General features: G+C 44.8%; 1 protein-coding gene and 1 pseudogene across 1 annotated transcript; one reads left to right on the top strand and one right to left on the bottom strand.

Moving 5' to 3' along the window:
- Positions 1-9,220: 9,220 nt before the first annotated feature.
- LOC107035224 (ubiquitin-conjugating enzyme E2 E3 pseudogene) lies at positions 9,221-9,911 on the bottom strand (annotated as a pseudogene).
- Positions 9,912-10,675: 764 nt separating this feature from the next.
- NICN1 (nicolin 1, tubulin polyglutamylase complex subunit) lies at positions 10,676-14,953 on the top strand. The gene is made up of 6 exons (XM_006196304.3): positions 10,676-10,904; positions 12,070-12,246; positions 12,499-12,612; positions 13,079-13,150; positions 13,470-13,574; positions 13,649-14,953. Exons 1-6 carry the CDS (start codon positions 10,773-10,775, stop codon positions 13,688-13,690), a joined length of 642 nt encoding a protein of 213 aa, XP_006196366.1. The 5' UTR covers positions 10,676-10,772; the 3' UTR covers positions 13,691-14,953.
- Positions 14,954-15,026: the final 73 nt, after the last annotated feature.

Genomic DNA, 15,026 nt, shown 5'->3' with positions numbered 1-15,026 from the left:
AGGAATGAATGAACATTTGAAAATGAGGCTTCTTGGAGTCTGAAGTCTGTGTAGGAGAACTGTACCCTTCTGGAGAGACCTCCCAGAGAGTCCAATTTGCATTTTGGAGCCCAGTCCTCATAAACCAACATAACTTCAGGGACTGCCAGCCTCCTGCAGAATAAATTTAAGCACCACCCTATATCCCCCTGGGCAATAGGAACCTGTCCTGGACTGATCAAGGCTCATTAGTCTCATCCCCTCCCCTCAACTCACCTGTGCGGGCCCCTTCTCCTCCACCTACCCAAGTCCTGCCTATTCCACTCAAGAACAATATCCAGAATTCTTCTCAGCATCTGACTCCGTACTGTTTCTAGGAGACCTCAGGCTCTTGGAGGGCAAAGGTTGCCCTCGATTATAACAGCTACCATCACTGAGCTCTGTCCTGCACCCTGGATACACAAATTTCACTTTGCTTCCCAACAACCCTCTGAAGCAGTTATTATTGGCTCCATGTTACAGATGAGGAAACTGAGGCACGAGGGTAAAGTCACTTAGCAGAGGTCACATAGCCAGGAAATGACCAAGCTGAAGATCTGGGTTCATCTTCATAGCCTTCACTGTGGCTGGCCCAGAGTAAGGGAGTCCATTGATGCTTGTTGAATAAGTGAATAAATGGACATGGTTGCATCAAAATTTCAACTACCAGGACTCATCCACGCCTGAGTCCCGGATACAGAGACGTTGGGCTTGTAAGAGGGGCTTCCAGATTTGAGAGAAACAGGGCCAGGTCTCTGTCTCCTTCTCTTTTTGTTCACATGGCTGGTGGCCACCCTGGCCTCACCTTGGTGGGGTCTTGACACTTGCTGATTGTGGGAATAGTCAGGGACCAGTGAGGGAGGGAAGAGGCTGCAGGAACCTCAGTGAGGAAGAAAAGGCAGGCGGCTCCAGGTCAGCCAGCCCCTTTCAAAGAGCAAAGAGGCCTGGGGCTAGTGTTTGGACAGAGGTGTCCTCAGGGTGGCATTCTTCAGATCCTGGTTGTTAAAGGGTATGGAACTGGGTGAAGGACAGGGAAACAATCAAATCAAATCCAAAAGGCCTTTTCTGAGCACCTACTCTGTTCCCAGACATGCAAAAAGGCCAGTTCGGAGAACTAGAAGTCAGAGTCAGGAAAACAGAGAAGCCTGTGTTTCAGCTCCTCCCGGGGAGAGCTGTATCAGGAAACAAGGAGGTGTGTGGGGAGGACTCAGGCAGCCTGGCCTGGTCTGAGGAAGCCAACTGGAGGAGGGGGGTCACTAAAGCTGGGTCTTTGGGGAGAGGAGCAGCTAAGGTTCCTGCTGGCTTGAGGAACTCCCTGGAAGGGCTCAGCAGTAGCAGAGCCTGTGCAGGCCTGACCAGACAGACAAGAATGGGGCAAAGGTGATTGCCTGAGTGGGCTCTGACCAGGCATCCCAGACTTTGCTGGAACTTGCCTGATGACTCTGAGCAGAATGGTCTGGAGTGGGGGCCAAGCAGGGGGAACTCAGGGAAGGAGGTTGGGAACTGACAAGATAAGCCAGCTGAGCAGCCTCCTGCTGGTCCTGCATTGCCCAACACTACAGTCATCTCGTTCCAGATTCCTTTCATAATGGGATAAAATGTACCAACAGTAAGGCCCAGAATGGGGCCTGGTGGGGCCCAGTGACCTCAGTGGCAGGACAGTGGGTCCTGGGAAAGCCAATGAAACACAAACATTCCTGGCTCCCTGTCCCCAGCAGCTGCAGGAAGCTGCTTCAAGTCCCCAGCTGTACCCAGCAGCCCCCAAGGACCAGAGAAAGTCTTATTCCCTGCTACCTCCTTGATTGGACACACACGCTCCTGGATGGGAGCTGCTGAGTACTCCATGGCAGAGATGGTGGGGCTGCCAGCTGACGTTTGGGAAGACAGCGCAGAGCCTGTCTGGAAACCGACTCTAAAAAGGAGGTACCATGGATTTCATGCCCTGTGGCAGGGTCCCCAGCCTTCCTTACCTCCATCATCTGAAAAAGCTATTGGCACCTTTCCCAGACAAACACTCCCTACACACACAACCTTGGCTATAATTTACAAGGGTCCCAAACATCCTGCAGTACTTGCAGGGACTCCAAGCTAGAAGCCCCTGCAGTGTGCTAAAGGTCCAAGAATTTCAGTCTGGTTTTGCCCCAATTGGCTAAGCCTTGGGGCCAGCTCCTGGCCATCATGACTTGCATTGCCTTCTTGAGCCTGAGAGTTTGGGCTAGGGGAGCCTCCAGGGGCCCATTTGCCCTACTGCCTCCTTGGAGCTACTTCACATCATCCTATTGGAGACGGTGTAAAAGATAGATCGGCTTCAAACCCTGCTGAGAATCTAGACCTGTACTCGCCAGAGCTGGGCTGTTATACTTACACTAGGCACCCCCTGTTTCCCAGCAGCATCTGCTGCCCCCCTGCCTCCTGCCCATCCAGATGGGACTGGCTGCCAACCTGTGGGCTCAGGGAGCTTTTGAATCTCTGGACTCTCATTCACACATGCCCTTCAACACACCTTTTGGGTTTTTGTTTGGTTTGGTTTGGTTTTTTTCGTTTATCAGCTGTATCAGTTATTCACCACATTTATTGAGCACATTTATGTACCAGGCCTTAAGCTAAGCATAGCCCAAGTCCAAATTATGCCCAGGCTTCTGGGTCCTGCCCAAATCTCACACCCTCCCAAACTTCACTGCCCACCCAAGACGGCCCTCCCAAATGGTTCATCTTGAAACCGAATTCCTCTTATGCTCATTTTGCCTAGTATGGCCACCTCTAGGCAGAGCCTGGCCTGTTAGTCACTTTCTTGCCACCTCTTGCTGCCAACCAGCAACTCTGAACCTACAGTTAAGAAATGAGGAAAGAAATATTGCCTACCCTAGGAGCCAGGAGGCTTTTAACAAAGGGCCTGGCTGAATCCTGGCAAGAGTATGTTGGTCTATTTATTTTAGACAGTAACTTTTGTATTTTGGGTTTTGCTCAGAGTGCTTATCACTACTGGACATTGTATGTAAACTGATTTGTCTTGTCTCCTCCACTAGAATGAAAACTCTGTAGGACCAGAGACTTTTGTTTACTGCAGTATGTCCATGTGAAAAAAGTACTCAGTAAATATTTATAAAATGAAAAAAATTCATGGAGTTGAGACCAGATTTCATATACAACATGATTTCCTTCTGCCAGGATCGAACACCTATATGGCCACTCTTCAGCAGTATGGCCTTGGGCCATTTATTTAATTTTTCCACTAATTTCTTACCTGTGATATTAGAATAATTGTGATTTGTATCTTGAAGGGGAGTGGGATGAGGGAAGAACACAAGCATAAAGAGAACAATGCCTGGTATAGAGTGAACGCTAAGTAAATGTTAGTGGTTATTATTATTGCTGCTATTATTATTCTGCTTTGTTCATTCAACATAGCTAGGAGATTTCCCCACCTGGATCAGAAACTTGATTGTTCTTGGAGACGCATTATGACAAAGGTGCCATTCATTTCGTACAAGTTTATATATTGACTCTTTCTGGATCCCCAAACATTATGAGTAAGAGCAGCTTGTGTGTGTGAGTGTGTATGTGAATGTATGTGAGTGTGTGTGTGTGTATGTGTGTGTGCAGTGCATATGTGTGTACAGTGCACTCTTGGGGGAGACTGGCTTTCATCATGTTCTCAAAAGGTCTAGGCCCAACAGAAGTTAAGAAGGACTGGGCAGAGGGCCTGCCTGTAGAAGACTTTCAGGCAGCCATTCCCAGAGTCCAGGTGTAGACCATGCCAAAGGGAGCCTGGCACGGTCTCCTTGTTTTTGATTACTGATGGAATTCTTGATATGATCATTGCTTTGGTAATGCTAGGAAATGAGGTCTGGGAAAGATTTCTGGAAGGTTGAGGGTCCAAGACTCAGGTAAGGAATATCATTCCAGGGACCCAGAGCCCACCTCCCACCTACGCTGGCTCCACCAGCCTGAATCCTAGAACCTGATTCTCATGGGCGGGAGACTCTCCATTTCCCAGCAGGTGGCGCTGCTGTCTTGACTATGCCGAGGGTTGCCAGCCAGGAGACGTGTTCCCAGAGGGCTGCGACCTGCTCTAGGGGAGGATGCCGGTAGGAGTGGAAAGCCTTTCCATTCATTACCAAATTCAGCAAACACTAATTGAATATCTACTATGTGCCATGCACTGTTCTAGGTGCTGGGGATTTAGCCGGGAACAAGACAAACCAAGTCCTGCTTTTATAGTGTTTACATTTTAGAGCTGTGCTGTCAAATATGGTAGCCACTAGCCAAATGCTATTATTGGGCACTGGAAATGTGACTAGTATGAATTGAGAAGTGCTGTAAGTGTGAAATCCATACTTCATGTCATGTCAAAAATTTAGTAAAGAATAATGTAAACTATCTAATGTTTTAAATATTGATTTTATATCAATATTTGATGGAAATGATATTTTTTGTACTTCGGGTCAAATAAAATATCTTGTTAAAATAATTTAACCTGTTTCTTTGACTTTTTTAATGTAAGTACTAGGAATTTAAAAATTACACATGGGGCTCACATTTGTGGCTTGCATTATATTTCTGTTCTACAGGATGATCAGACAGCATGTAAACAAATGTGCAATACGATGTCAGGTGAGGAGATATTAGGGCTAAGTGACATAAATCTGAACCTGGGACAACGTGGAGGCCAGTGTGGCCAGAGCTGGGGAGTGAGGAGTGTCAGAGATGAGTCAGGAGAAGAGGGCCAGAGAAACAGCTTAAAAGGATTATTGCTTATTGCTGTATGACCATTTTAGGAAGAAGTTTGATGTTGCTGATTAAATTTAAGGATGTGCATTCTCTCATAGTCATGATCTGGCAAATTAACTCCCAGAAATAAATCCTAGAATAGCAGGATTTTTTTTTAATTGAAGTATGATTTTTTTCCCAAAGTTTTTACTCTAAGAACCATGTATCCTTTTTTTTTTTAAATTGAAGTATGATCAGTTTACAATGTGTCAATTTCTGGTGTACAGCACAATGTTCCAGTCATATATATATATATTCTTTTTCATATTCTTTTCCATTTTAAGTTACTAAAAGATACTGAATATAGTTCCCTATGCTGTACAGTAGGACCTTGTTGTTTATCTATTTTATATATAGTAGTTAGTATCTGCAAATCTCAAACTCCCAATTTATTCCTTCCCACCCTCTTTGCCCCGGTAACAATGTTTGTTTTCTATGTCTGTAAGTCTGTTTCTGTTTTGTAAATAAGTTCACTTGTGTCTTTTTAGAACTACATACACTATTAAAATGACTAAGGACTCGAGTGATTTTATGTGCGTTATATCTATAGATGTTTATAATATTAGAAATTAAAACCAAAGAAAATTTAAACTATTTGCTTATTTAAAATAAACAACAATATAGCAAAAAATGCTAAACAGAGTTTTTTAAGTTAAAACGAAAGGACACTAGATAGTAACTTTTTTTAAATTCCCTTTTTTGGGGTGGGGGGAAGGAGGTAATTAGGTCTATTTATTTTAGACAGTAACTTGAAGCCATAACTTAAAATAAAGAACACTAATAAAGGCAACTTAATAGGTAAATATAAAAGCCAAGACCATGATACTCTTGGTTTGGTATGTAGTTTCTCTTTTTTCTACATGATTTAAAAGGCAAATGCATATTTTTCATAGAACCGGAAAAAATAATTTTAGAATTTGTATGGAAACACAAAAGACCCTGAATAACCAAAACAATCCTGAGAAAGAACAGAGCTGGAGGAATCACACTCCCTGACTTCAGCCTATACTACAAAGCTACTGTAATCAAAACAGTATGGTACTGGCACAAAAACAGCTGCATAGTACATTGGAACAGAATAGAGAACCCAGAAATAAATTTACACACTTATGGTCAATTAATCTATGACAAAGGAGCCAAAAAAATACAGTGGAGAAAAGACACTCTCTTCAACAAGTGGTGCTTGGAAAACTGGACAGCTATGTGTAAAAGAATGAACTTGGAACATATTTCAATATCATATACAAAAATAAACTCAAAATGGATTAAAGATCTAAATGTAAGACTGGGTACCATAAAACTAGAGGAAAACACAACACTCTGACATAAATTGTAGTAGTATTTTTTTTGGATCCGTCTCCTAAAGCAAAGGAAATAAAAGCAAAAATAAACAAATGGAACCTAATTAAACTTCAAAACTTTTGCACAGCAAAGGAAACCACTGACAAAGTGAAAAGATAACCTACTGAATGGGAGAAAATAATTGCAAATGGTATGATCAATAATGGGGTTAATATCCAACGCATATAAACAACTTATACAACTCAAAATCAGAAAAACCCCCAAACAACTGGATTGAAAAATGGGGAGAAGAACTGAATGGATATTTTTCCAAAGAGGAAATGCGGTTGGCCAACAGGCAAATGAGAAAATGTTCAACATCGCTAATCATCAGGAAATGCAAATCAAAACCACAATGAGACATAACTCACACATGTCAGAATGCCTATCATCAAAAACTATACAAACAACAAATGTTGGTGAGGATATGAAGAAAAGGGAACATTTGTATACTGTTGGCGGGAATGTAAATTGGTACAGCCACTGTGGAAAATAGTATGGAAATTTCTCAAGAAAACTAAAAATAGAAATGTCATATGACCCAGCCATTCCGCACCTGAGTATATGTCCAAAAAAACCTCAAAACACTAATTTGAAAAGATACCTGCACCCCAATGTTCATAGCAGCATTATTTACAATTGCCAAGATATGGAAGCAACCTAAGTGTCCATAAATAGATGAGTGTGGTATATTTATACAATGGAATAATTAAAAAAATAATAAAACCTTGCCATTTGCAGCAACACGGATGGACTTGGAGGGAATTATGTTAAGTGAAATAAATCAGAGAAAGACAGATATCATATGATACCACTTATATGGGAAATCTAAAAACTACAACAAACTGGTGGATATAACAGAAAAGAAGAACTCAAAGATATAGAGAACAAACTAGTGGTTACTAGTGGGGAGAGGGAAGAGGAGAGGGGTAATATAGGAGAAGGGGATTAAGAGGTACAAACTACTATGTATAAAATAAACTACACGGATATGTTGTACAACACGGGGAATATAGTCAATATTTTATAATGACTATAAATGGAGTATAATCTTTAAAAATTGTGAATCACTATATTGTACATCTGTAACTTAAATAATATTGTACATCTGTAACTTAAATAATATTGTACATCAACTACACTCCAATTAAAAAAGCTTTAGGAGGGAGGGTATAGGTCATTGGTAGAGTGCATGCCTAACATACATGAAGTCCTGGGTTCAAACCCCAGTACCTCTATTAAATAAATAGATGAATAAACCTAATTAACAACCCCCAAAAAGATTAATTTAAAAAATAAACAAAGAAAAAATTTTAAATTTTAAAAATCTTTTAAAAAGGCAAATGCATAAAACAATGATTATAAGCCTATGTTAGTAGACATAAAATGTATGAAAATATAATTACAATATGAAGGGGGAGGAACAGAGATGTATAGAAGCAGAGTGCTTGTAAACTATTGAAACTAGGTTGGTACCATTCAAAGTAGCTTGTTAAAAATTAAAGATGTCAATTGTAATCCCCAAGTAAGCCGCCACTAAGGAAATAGTTCAAAAATACACAAAAAAGGAAAGAAAGGAATTAAAGTGATATTGTATAACAGATCAACTAAAATTTTTTTAAGGCAGAAATGGAGTAAATAAGGGTTCCCTGAACCCAGTTCCATTGTGCGTGTGGAGGCTTCCCCACGGGGTATCTGAGAATTCAACTCAGGTCTATGCAGAGATGGAGTCAGATCCCAAATGGCAAGGGCTCAGTCCCACAAGACTGCTCTCTACTTCAGACACAGGTCAGACGCAGGTCCAGGTTGTTACCTGTACTTCTAACCAATTGGTTACAAATGAGATTCCAATAAGCCCCTCTGATTTAGGATGCCAATCACAAGTCCAGGTTGTCACCTGTACTTCTGACCCACTGGCTATATATCAGAGGTTGTCATGACCACTTCTCAGTTTAGGACAGCTCACGGAACTCCAGAGAAACATTTTACTCACTAGGTCACTGGTTTATTATAAAAGGATTATTAAAGGATACCAGTCAACAGCCAGATGAAGAAATACACAGGGCAAGGCATGGGGAAGGGGCACTGGAGCTTCCATGCTCTCTCTAAGCATTCCACTCTCCCCAAATCTCCACGTGTTCACCAATTCAGAAGTTCTCTGAACTCTGTGCTTTGGGGGGGTTATGGAGGCTTAATTACATAAGCATGATTAATTAAAGCACTGGCCATTGGCGATTGACTCAACCTCCAGCCCATAGTTCCTCCCTGGAGGTCTGGGGAGTGGGACTAAAACTTCTCCTGACAACCAGCTCCCACCCTTGGGTGGGATCCAAAAGTCACTTTCCTGGAAGCGATTCAGGAATTGAGGACAGGAGACCAAATATTATCCCATTGTTATTATCCCTCAGGAAATCCCAAGAGTTTGGGGAGTTGTGAACCAGAAACTGTGAATGAAGACAAAATACATATGAGAAAAGTGTATTGTGGTGATTCAGATTATCTATCTATCTATCTACCTATATATATCTTAGAATTATAACATCATATGGAGGAATTTAGGAATAACAACAACAAAAACCCCATAAAATATACAGAAAACAAATAACTAAAGGTCACAAGTAAATCCTTCTTTATCAGTAATCACATCAAATATAAATGACTAAACCTTCCTATTAAAGACAGATTGGAAGATTGGATTAAAAAAGATCAATATGCTATCTAAAAGAGACTCACTTTATTTTTCAATGCCTTCATGAGCATGTTTATTGTGTTTGAGATGGTAACATCAGGTGCTCTCTGAGCTACAAAGGGTAAAAGGAAACCCTCTCATTATGAACTGACAAAGGTAAAAGGTAAAACATTTTTCACAACAGCATGAACGACATACTCAGAAATAGATCTGGGTTTAATACAAATGACATAATTTCTAGTCATCTATAGCTACTTTTATAACTTCATACAGATAATGAAATAGGCTAAAATGCACTATAGTGTTTGGCAGACTTCAAGACCAGTATCCTTAGTACATCACAAAATACATTTTGATATCCCAAAGAAGCAAGGCTTGCAAGTAGGAATTTTAAACATAACTAATCTACAGCTACAAAATTCTACTCTTGATAGCATTTACCTTTTGGGGGAGTCTCCCAGTCTCCAAAGGATAAAAGCAGAGAGTAGAAACAGTATAACATATACATAGAAGTCCATATTGTAAAGGCTATAAAGATTTGCAGCACAGTGAGAAGATGCCTCTGCTCCGTCACACTGTGTACAAATTATGTTAATTATGTTGTGTATCTCTTGGTCCACTGTCTGGCTATCCTGTCATGTTCTGCTCTGTTGGTCAAATACTGAGTGGCTATGCTTCCAACCACAGGATCCGCAGGATTGCAGTTTGTCGAAAGAGAACAAATCGACAGCAAAACCTTTGAAATAGTCAAAGCAGGGCTCCAGTTGCCTTTAATGATGTCCAGGCAGATGACTCCCTGATTGTTGATGTTGCAGTAATAGACTCTGGTACAGAAAGTAACCTTTGGTGGCTTAAATGGATAATTGGATGAAAATGTGATATTCAGAAAAAACACCACTTTCATATACAGAAACTGGTGGACCAAGTATAGTCGATCTCCATTCATAAATGTTATCTCCTTTAGGCCCAGCACTGCAATTAGGGAAGACTCACTTTAGATATAAGAACACAACGAGGTTGAAAGTAGGGGTGGAAAAATACATCCCATTCAAATAGTAACCAAAAGAGAGTCGGGTTTTGTTTACCCATTCATCTGTTGATACACTCCTGGTATTTGTTCACTTCTTTTTATTGTTGAGTAGTATTCCTGTGGATATACTATAGTTAGCTCATCTGTTCATCTGTTGGACATGCGGATTATTTCCAGTTTTTGGCTATTATGACATATGCTTTCATTTCTCTTGGGTAAATACTTAGGAGTGCAATGACTGGATCATACTGTAGTTATAATTTTAGTTCTTAAATAATGGACACACACACACACACACACACACAAAAAGGCCAAAATGCTTTTCAAAGTGGCAAGAAATTATCAATAGATTAGGGATCCACACTTTTGTTAGTCTTTAATTTTAGCCTGTTCAGTGGCTGTGTAGGGGTCCTAATATGTATTTCTCTGATGAATAATCATATTCAGCATCTTTTCATGGGCACATTGGCTATTTATCTACTCTTGCAAATTCTCTTTAAATCTTTTGCCCGTTAAAAAAAAAAAGGGTTAACATTTATTTTTGCAATTAATGTCGTCCAGGCACTCTGCTCATTTGTGCTCACGGTTTTACGTGCTTTAACTGACGTCCGCCCTGCACAGAAACAGTAACTAAGCGTGATTCGTAAAACGAACATGGCTCGGCAAGCCTTGTGTGCAGAATGCCCGGCCGTTTCTGGGCACGGCCGGCCGTAGCTCTAAAGCTCGCGTGGTGATTGGCTGAAGGGGCACTTCCGCAGGCACTTCCGAGTCCCCGCCCGACCCGAGAATCGGTGATTGGCTGGGCTGGCCTAGCGCGAGTCTTCTCGGGAGTTGTAGTTCTTAGGGCTCGGCTGGGGATGCCGGGAAGGATCATTGGTCTCAGGCCAGGAGCGGCGGTTGTGCTTGGTCGCCGCCGCGAACACTATGTCCCGCGTGTCAGTGCCTTGCCATGTGAAAGGCACTGTGGCCCTGCAGGTGGGCGACGTGCGGACCTCCCAAGGCCGGCCTGGCGTGCTGGTCATCGATGTCACCTTCCCCAGCGTCGCGCCCTTCGAGGTGAGCAAGCCGCGTGGGCGCGACCGGTCCTCCTGGGTGGGGCTTATCTGGGAACTCGGGCGTGTCCCAAGCATTAAATATTTTTACAGAAAGCCTCTGCAGTGTCCACGCCCTTGCGAGTCAGTTAGCCATTTATTTTTTACTTCAGTTAACACATACTTACTAGAATGCAGCTTCCTTTTCTGTTCTCTTTCACATCTCTTTCCCATGTCCAGAACAGCGCTGGCACGGAAGTGCCAGGATAGTAGGCTAGGTGCTGGAAATACAGTTGTGAACCAAATAGAGATGAGAGGTCATTTTGTCCCTGGCCACTGGCTAGGTATCATTAGACAATGATTTACCCCCAAACCTGCCTCCTACCCATTCCTACAGTCTCTGCTGGAGGTCAGGTTCAACTCATCCCTCATCAGGATCTTCCCAGGGGCTCCAGTTTCCAGTCTTTGGTTGCCCTTCCCCATCTGCTGGCTGAGTGACTGGACACACTACGGGACCTCAATACAGCAGATAAAGTCCACTTTCTAATAGCCTAGCGTTCAGGGCTACTGTCTGTCGCACTTGCCTTTTGGCCCCATGCACTTTGTCCTGTAGTGTGTGTTTCTCCACTGAGCTGTTCTTTAAGACTTCACTGAAGGAGCCAACCCTGGAAATCCTGATTTAGTAGGTCTGGGGTGGAGCCTGTACACCTATATTAAAAAAACAAACAAAAACAAAAACAAAACCTCCTTGGGTAATTCTGATGAGTATCCAGTGATGACAACTGCTGTAGCTAGGCTGAACTATGCTCTGTTCCAGGGGTGTGCTGGGTTTTGTCACCCCTTGGTGCTCCTTTGGATATGCTACTTTTTACATTCTCCGCCCTTCTTGGTCTATGTGGTGGATTCCTCCTCTGTCAGGCCTCATCTGTACATTTTCTGCCTCCTCTAGAGTTAGGGCTCTGATCTCTGGCTGCATCTTGGACATGAGGCCAGATCTGAGGTCATTTTTTTTTGTATGACATGCTCACTTAGACTGTGCATTCTTCTAAGAAAGCAAAATTTCTCTGGGTTCCAGTGGATTCTTGTTGAAATTGTTAGATTGGTAGGAATACATTCCTAAGTGGAGGAGGAAATGGTTCCTTTGTAACCTTCAGGCCCTGGGCCTGGGTCTGATGTTGTGTGTGTTTTAGTTGCAGGAGATCACGTTTAAGAATTACTACACAGCCTTTCTGACCATCCGTGTTCGCCAGCACACCTCAACACACACTCCGGCCAAATGGGTGACCTGCCTACGAGACTACTGCCTGATGCCTGACCCACACAGTGAGGAGGGAGCCCAGGAGTATGTATCGCTGTTCAAGCACCAGGTCAGCTGGGACTCAGCATGGCCAGGGCAGCCCAGATGAGGGCTCACAAGGGGTCTGGGGATTGAGCCAGGATCCTAGGAGGGAAGGGGTAGGGGCCAGTTCTTTGGCAAGTGCTTTGGAAGAACTACTGTTCTTTCCTTCTCAAAGGCCTGAGGAGGAAACACCTTGGCTCATTGCTGGTTGGCTCCTGGGCAGTGAGCTGGGGCCTCGCTGGTCCTTGTGTGTGTGTGTGTGTGTGTGTATGTGTATCAGATGCTGTGTGACATGGCCAGAGTACTGGAGCTGCGCCTGATTCTGCGACAGCCATCGCCACTTTGGCTGTCTTTCACGGTGGAGGAGCTGCAGATCTACCAGCAGGGACCAAAGGTAAGTGACTAGCTCAAAGCTGGTGGCTGGCCCTTTCTCCAGGAGTCTCCTAGCTATGGCTGGGAGGCCTCAGGGTGCAGATGGGGGTGGGAGTGGATGGGTAAGGATGGGGAGACTCAGAAGGAGGCCTTCATGGAAGTTAGTGAAGTGGGAATGCTGGAAGCTCATGATGAGAGGCGAGGCCACGTCCCCATATCCCCTGACCTATGGGGCTGCCTGCCTCTTTCAGAGCTGGAACCTTCAGGTGCCGGGAGACACTTCTGTTCCTTGTCTTATGGGACTTCCTTCTTCATAGCAGAAGAGCTTAAGTAGTCTGTCTGCCCCTTAGAGTCTCTGTGGACCCCTGAACAGGATTTTCCCAGTGTCTGAGGCTCAGGGGCCCTCTCTCTGCTCTTAGGACCTTGAAATCTGGTTCCAGGGCTCTCCCACTCTGCCTGCCTCAGGGCAGTATGCCTTTGCTTTGCAGAGTCCTTCCATGACCTTCCCCAAGTGGCTCTCCCACCCAGTGCCTTGTGAGCAGTCTGCTCCCCTTCTTGAGGTAAGCCCTCACCCTGGGTGAGAACCATGTGTGAATAGCTCTGGGGTCCAGCAGAGGCCCTGGAGAACCCCCTTCAGCAAGAATCTGGGGCTGGACCCAGGGCCCTTGGTTCACTCTGTGCCACCTTCCTTCTGGGATTTGAGGAATCTCTGTCTGGGACTGGCTACTCCACAGCAGGCCCCATCCTCATGTTTCACAAGTCATCTGGGGATGTTACTGGTCTCATCTGGAGAACCCCATAGCCCAGCTTGGCCTCTGGAGTTCTAAGGGCACTGCTGGGGAGAGACCCATGGCCACTGACCTCCTCCTTCTGGAGCAGGGTCTCCCAGAACCCAGCAGGGTATCCTCCGAGGTACAGCAGATGTGGGCGCTGACAGAGATGATCCGGGCCAGTCACGCCTCCACGAGGATCGGCCGCTTTGATGTGAGTGATCGCTTCCCTTTGCTTGACTCCCATTGGCCTGAGCAGGTCAGATCTGATGGTCTTTTGTGTTGCAGGTGGATGGCTGTTATGACCTGAACTTGCTCTCCTACACTTGAGCCGTGACTCTTAGTCAAGACGATGGCCTTCTGTGCCCACCCAGGCCCGGTCTGGGCCATCAGAGGCCGGAGTGCTTTCCCTGTACATTCCGAGTGTTGCCTGCATGCCCATTCCGTCTGGGCCGTGTTCACAGATTCAAGATACTCGGGGGCTCAGTATGTTGCTTCAGCATGAGCTCCTGGAGGGGGCGCACTCTGTCCTTACCTGACTGCAACCTGAAACTCCTCTTCCTTCCCTAAAAACACTCCAATTCTATTGCTAAGAATCCCCCTGCAGCCTTTGTCCCTCCTGCCAACATGCACATTCCTATCTTCTGCTTGCTTCCTCACCCTGAGTGCAGTGGGCTGAGGTAACCTACTAGGACCTGCTCTGTCTAGCCCTGGAAGACTGCTGTAGCTTGGCACTCTGGTAGTTTGGAAGCCTGAGGGAGAAACAGGAGTCCCGTTTCTTCCTTCTGCACTCCCTACTGGCCTTCTTTCCCTTTGTGTTACACTCACAAAAAGAAATTTCCTGTCTAAACTCTGCTGCTTGCCTAGGGAGCCACACAAAACTGGGAAGATGGGCAGCCCAAGTCCCTTGGTCCCTCAGTTGGCTTCCGGCTGTGTGTTCAAATGGGTCTGCCCATCGAGTCTGGGTGGGTGCCACTGGCAAGGCTGGGGCCTGAAAATAAGTCCTGCCACCTGTCTGCCACTGACACAGCCCAAAGCACATCCTTGTCCCTCTCCCAGTTGCCCCTTCTAAGAGCCATGCTCATAGTGATCAAGCTCGGTAGTGGGTGGGTCCAAGTGAGGGTTCTCACTGGTGTCTTTAAGAGGCTGAAGTTTTCTACAATCCCAGGCCAGCAGCTGAATAAGACAGGCTACTCTTTCTTATGAGAAAATCCTGCTTCTCTCTGGTTTTTCCCCTGGGGGCTGTTATGAGGCAGTACTGCAACATGGGTTGGACCTGGAAAACTGAATGTCTGTGTGGCTCAACAGCTTTCTGGGGGGAGGTAAGCCACCTTTTGATGGCCACCTTCTGCTCTCACCCATCAGAGTTTATGCAGGTGGTATCTGCCCTCAGGGTCACTTGCTTAGCCCTGGTCAGCTTTGGATAAGAGGGTAACGATCACAGTCCTATGCTCAGGGAGTAGCAGCCCTCAGTGTGTATGTGTGTGACAGGGGAGGTCCCTGGGAGGGACCGTGCTTCCTGCACAGCTGTGTCCCCAGCACCCAGCACAGGACCTAGTGCGCAGCAAGATCAATAAATACTTGTGGAATCCATCACTGTGCTGGCTGCCTATGTTTGCCCAGCAAGACAGCTGGAGACCCTCACATGAGGCTAGGTTACTTTGGT

Source organism: Vicugna pacos, chromosome 17 (genome assembly GCF_048564905.1).
Source record: "Vicugna pacos chromosome 17, VicPac4, whole genome shotgun sequence".
In the NCBI taxonomy this organism is placed as follows: domain Eukaryota; kingdom Metazoa; phylum Chordata; class Mammalia; order Artiodactyla; family Camelidae; genus Vicugna; species Vicugna pacos.
Note: the sequence above shows the minus strand (reverse complement) of the source record. Positions and strands in the feature narration are given on the sequence as shown.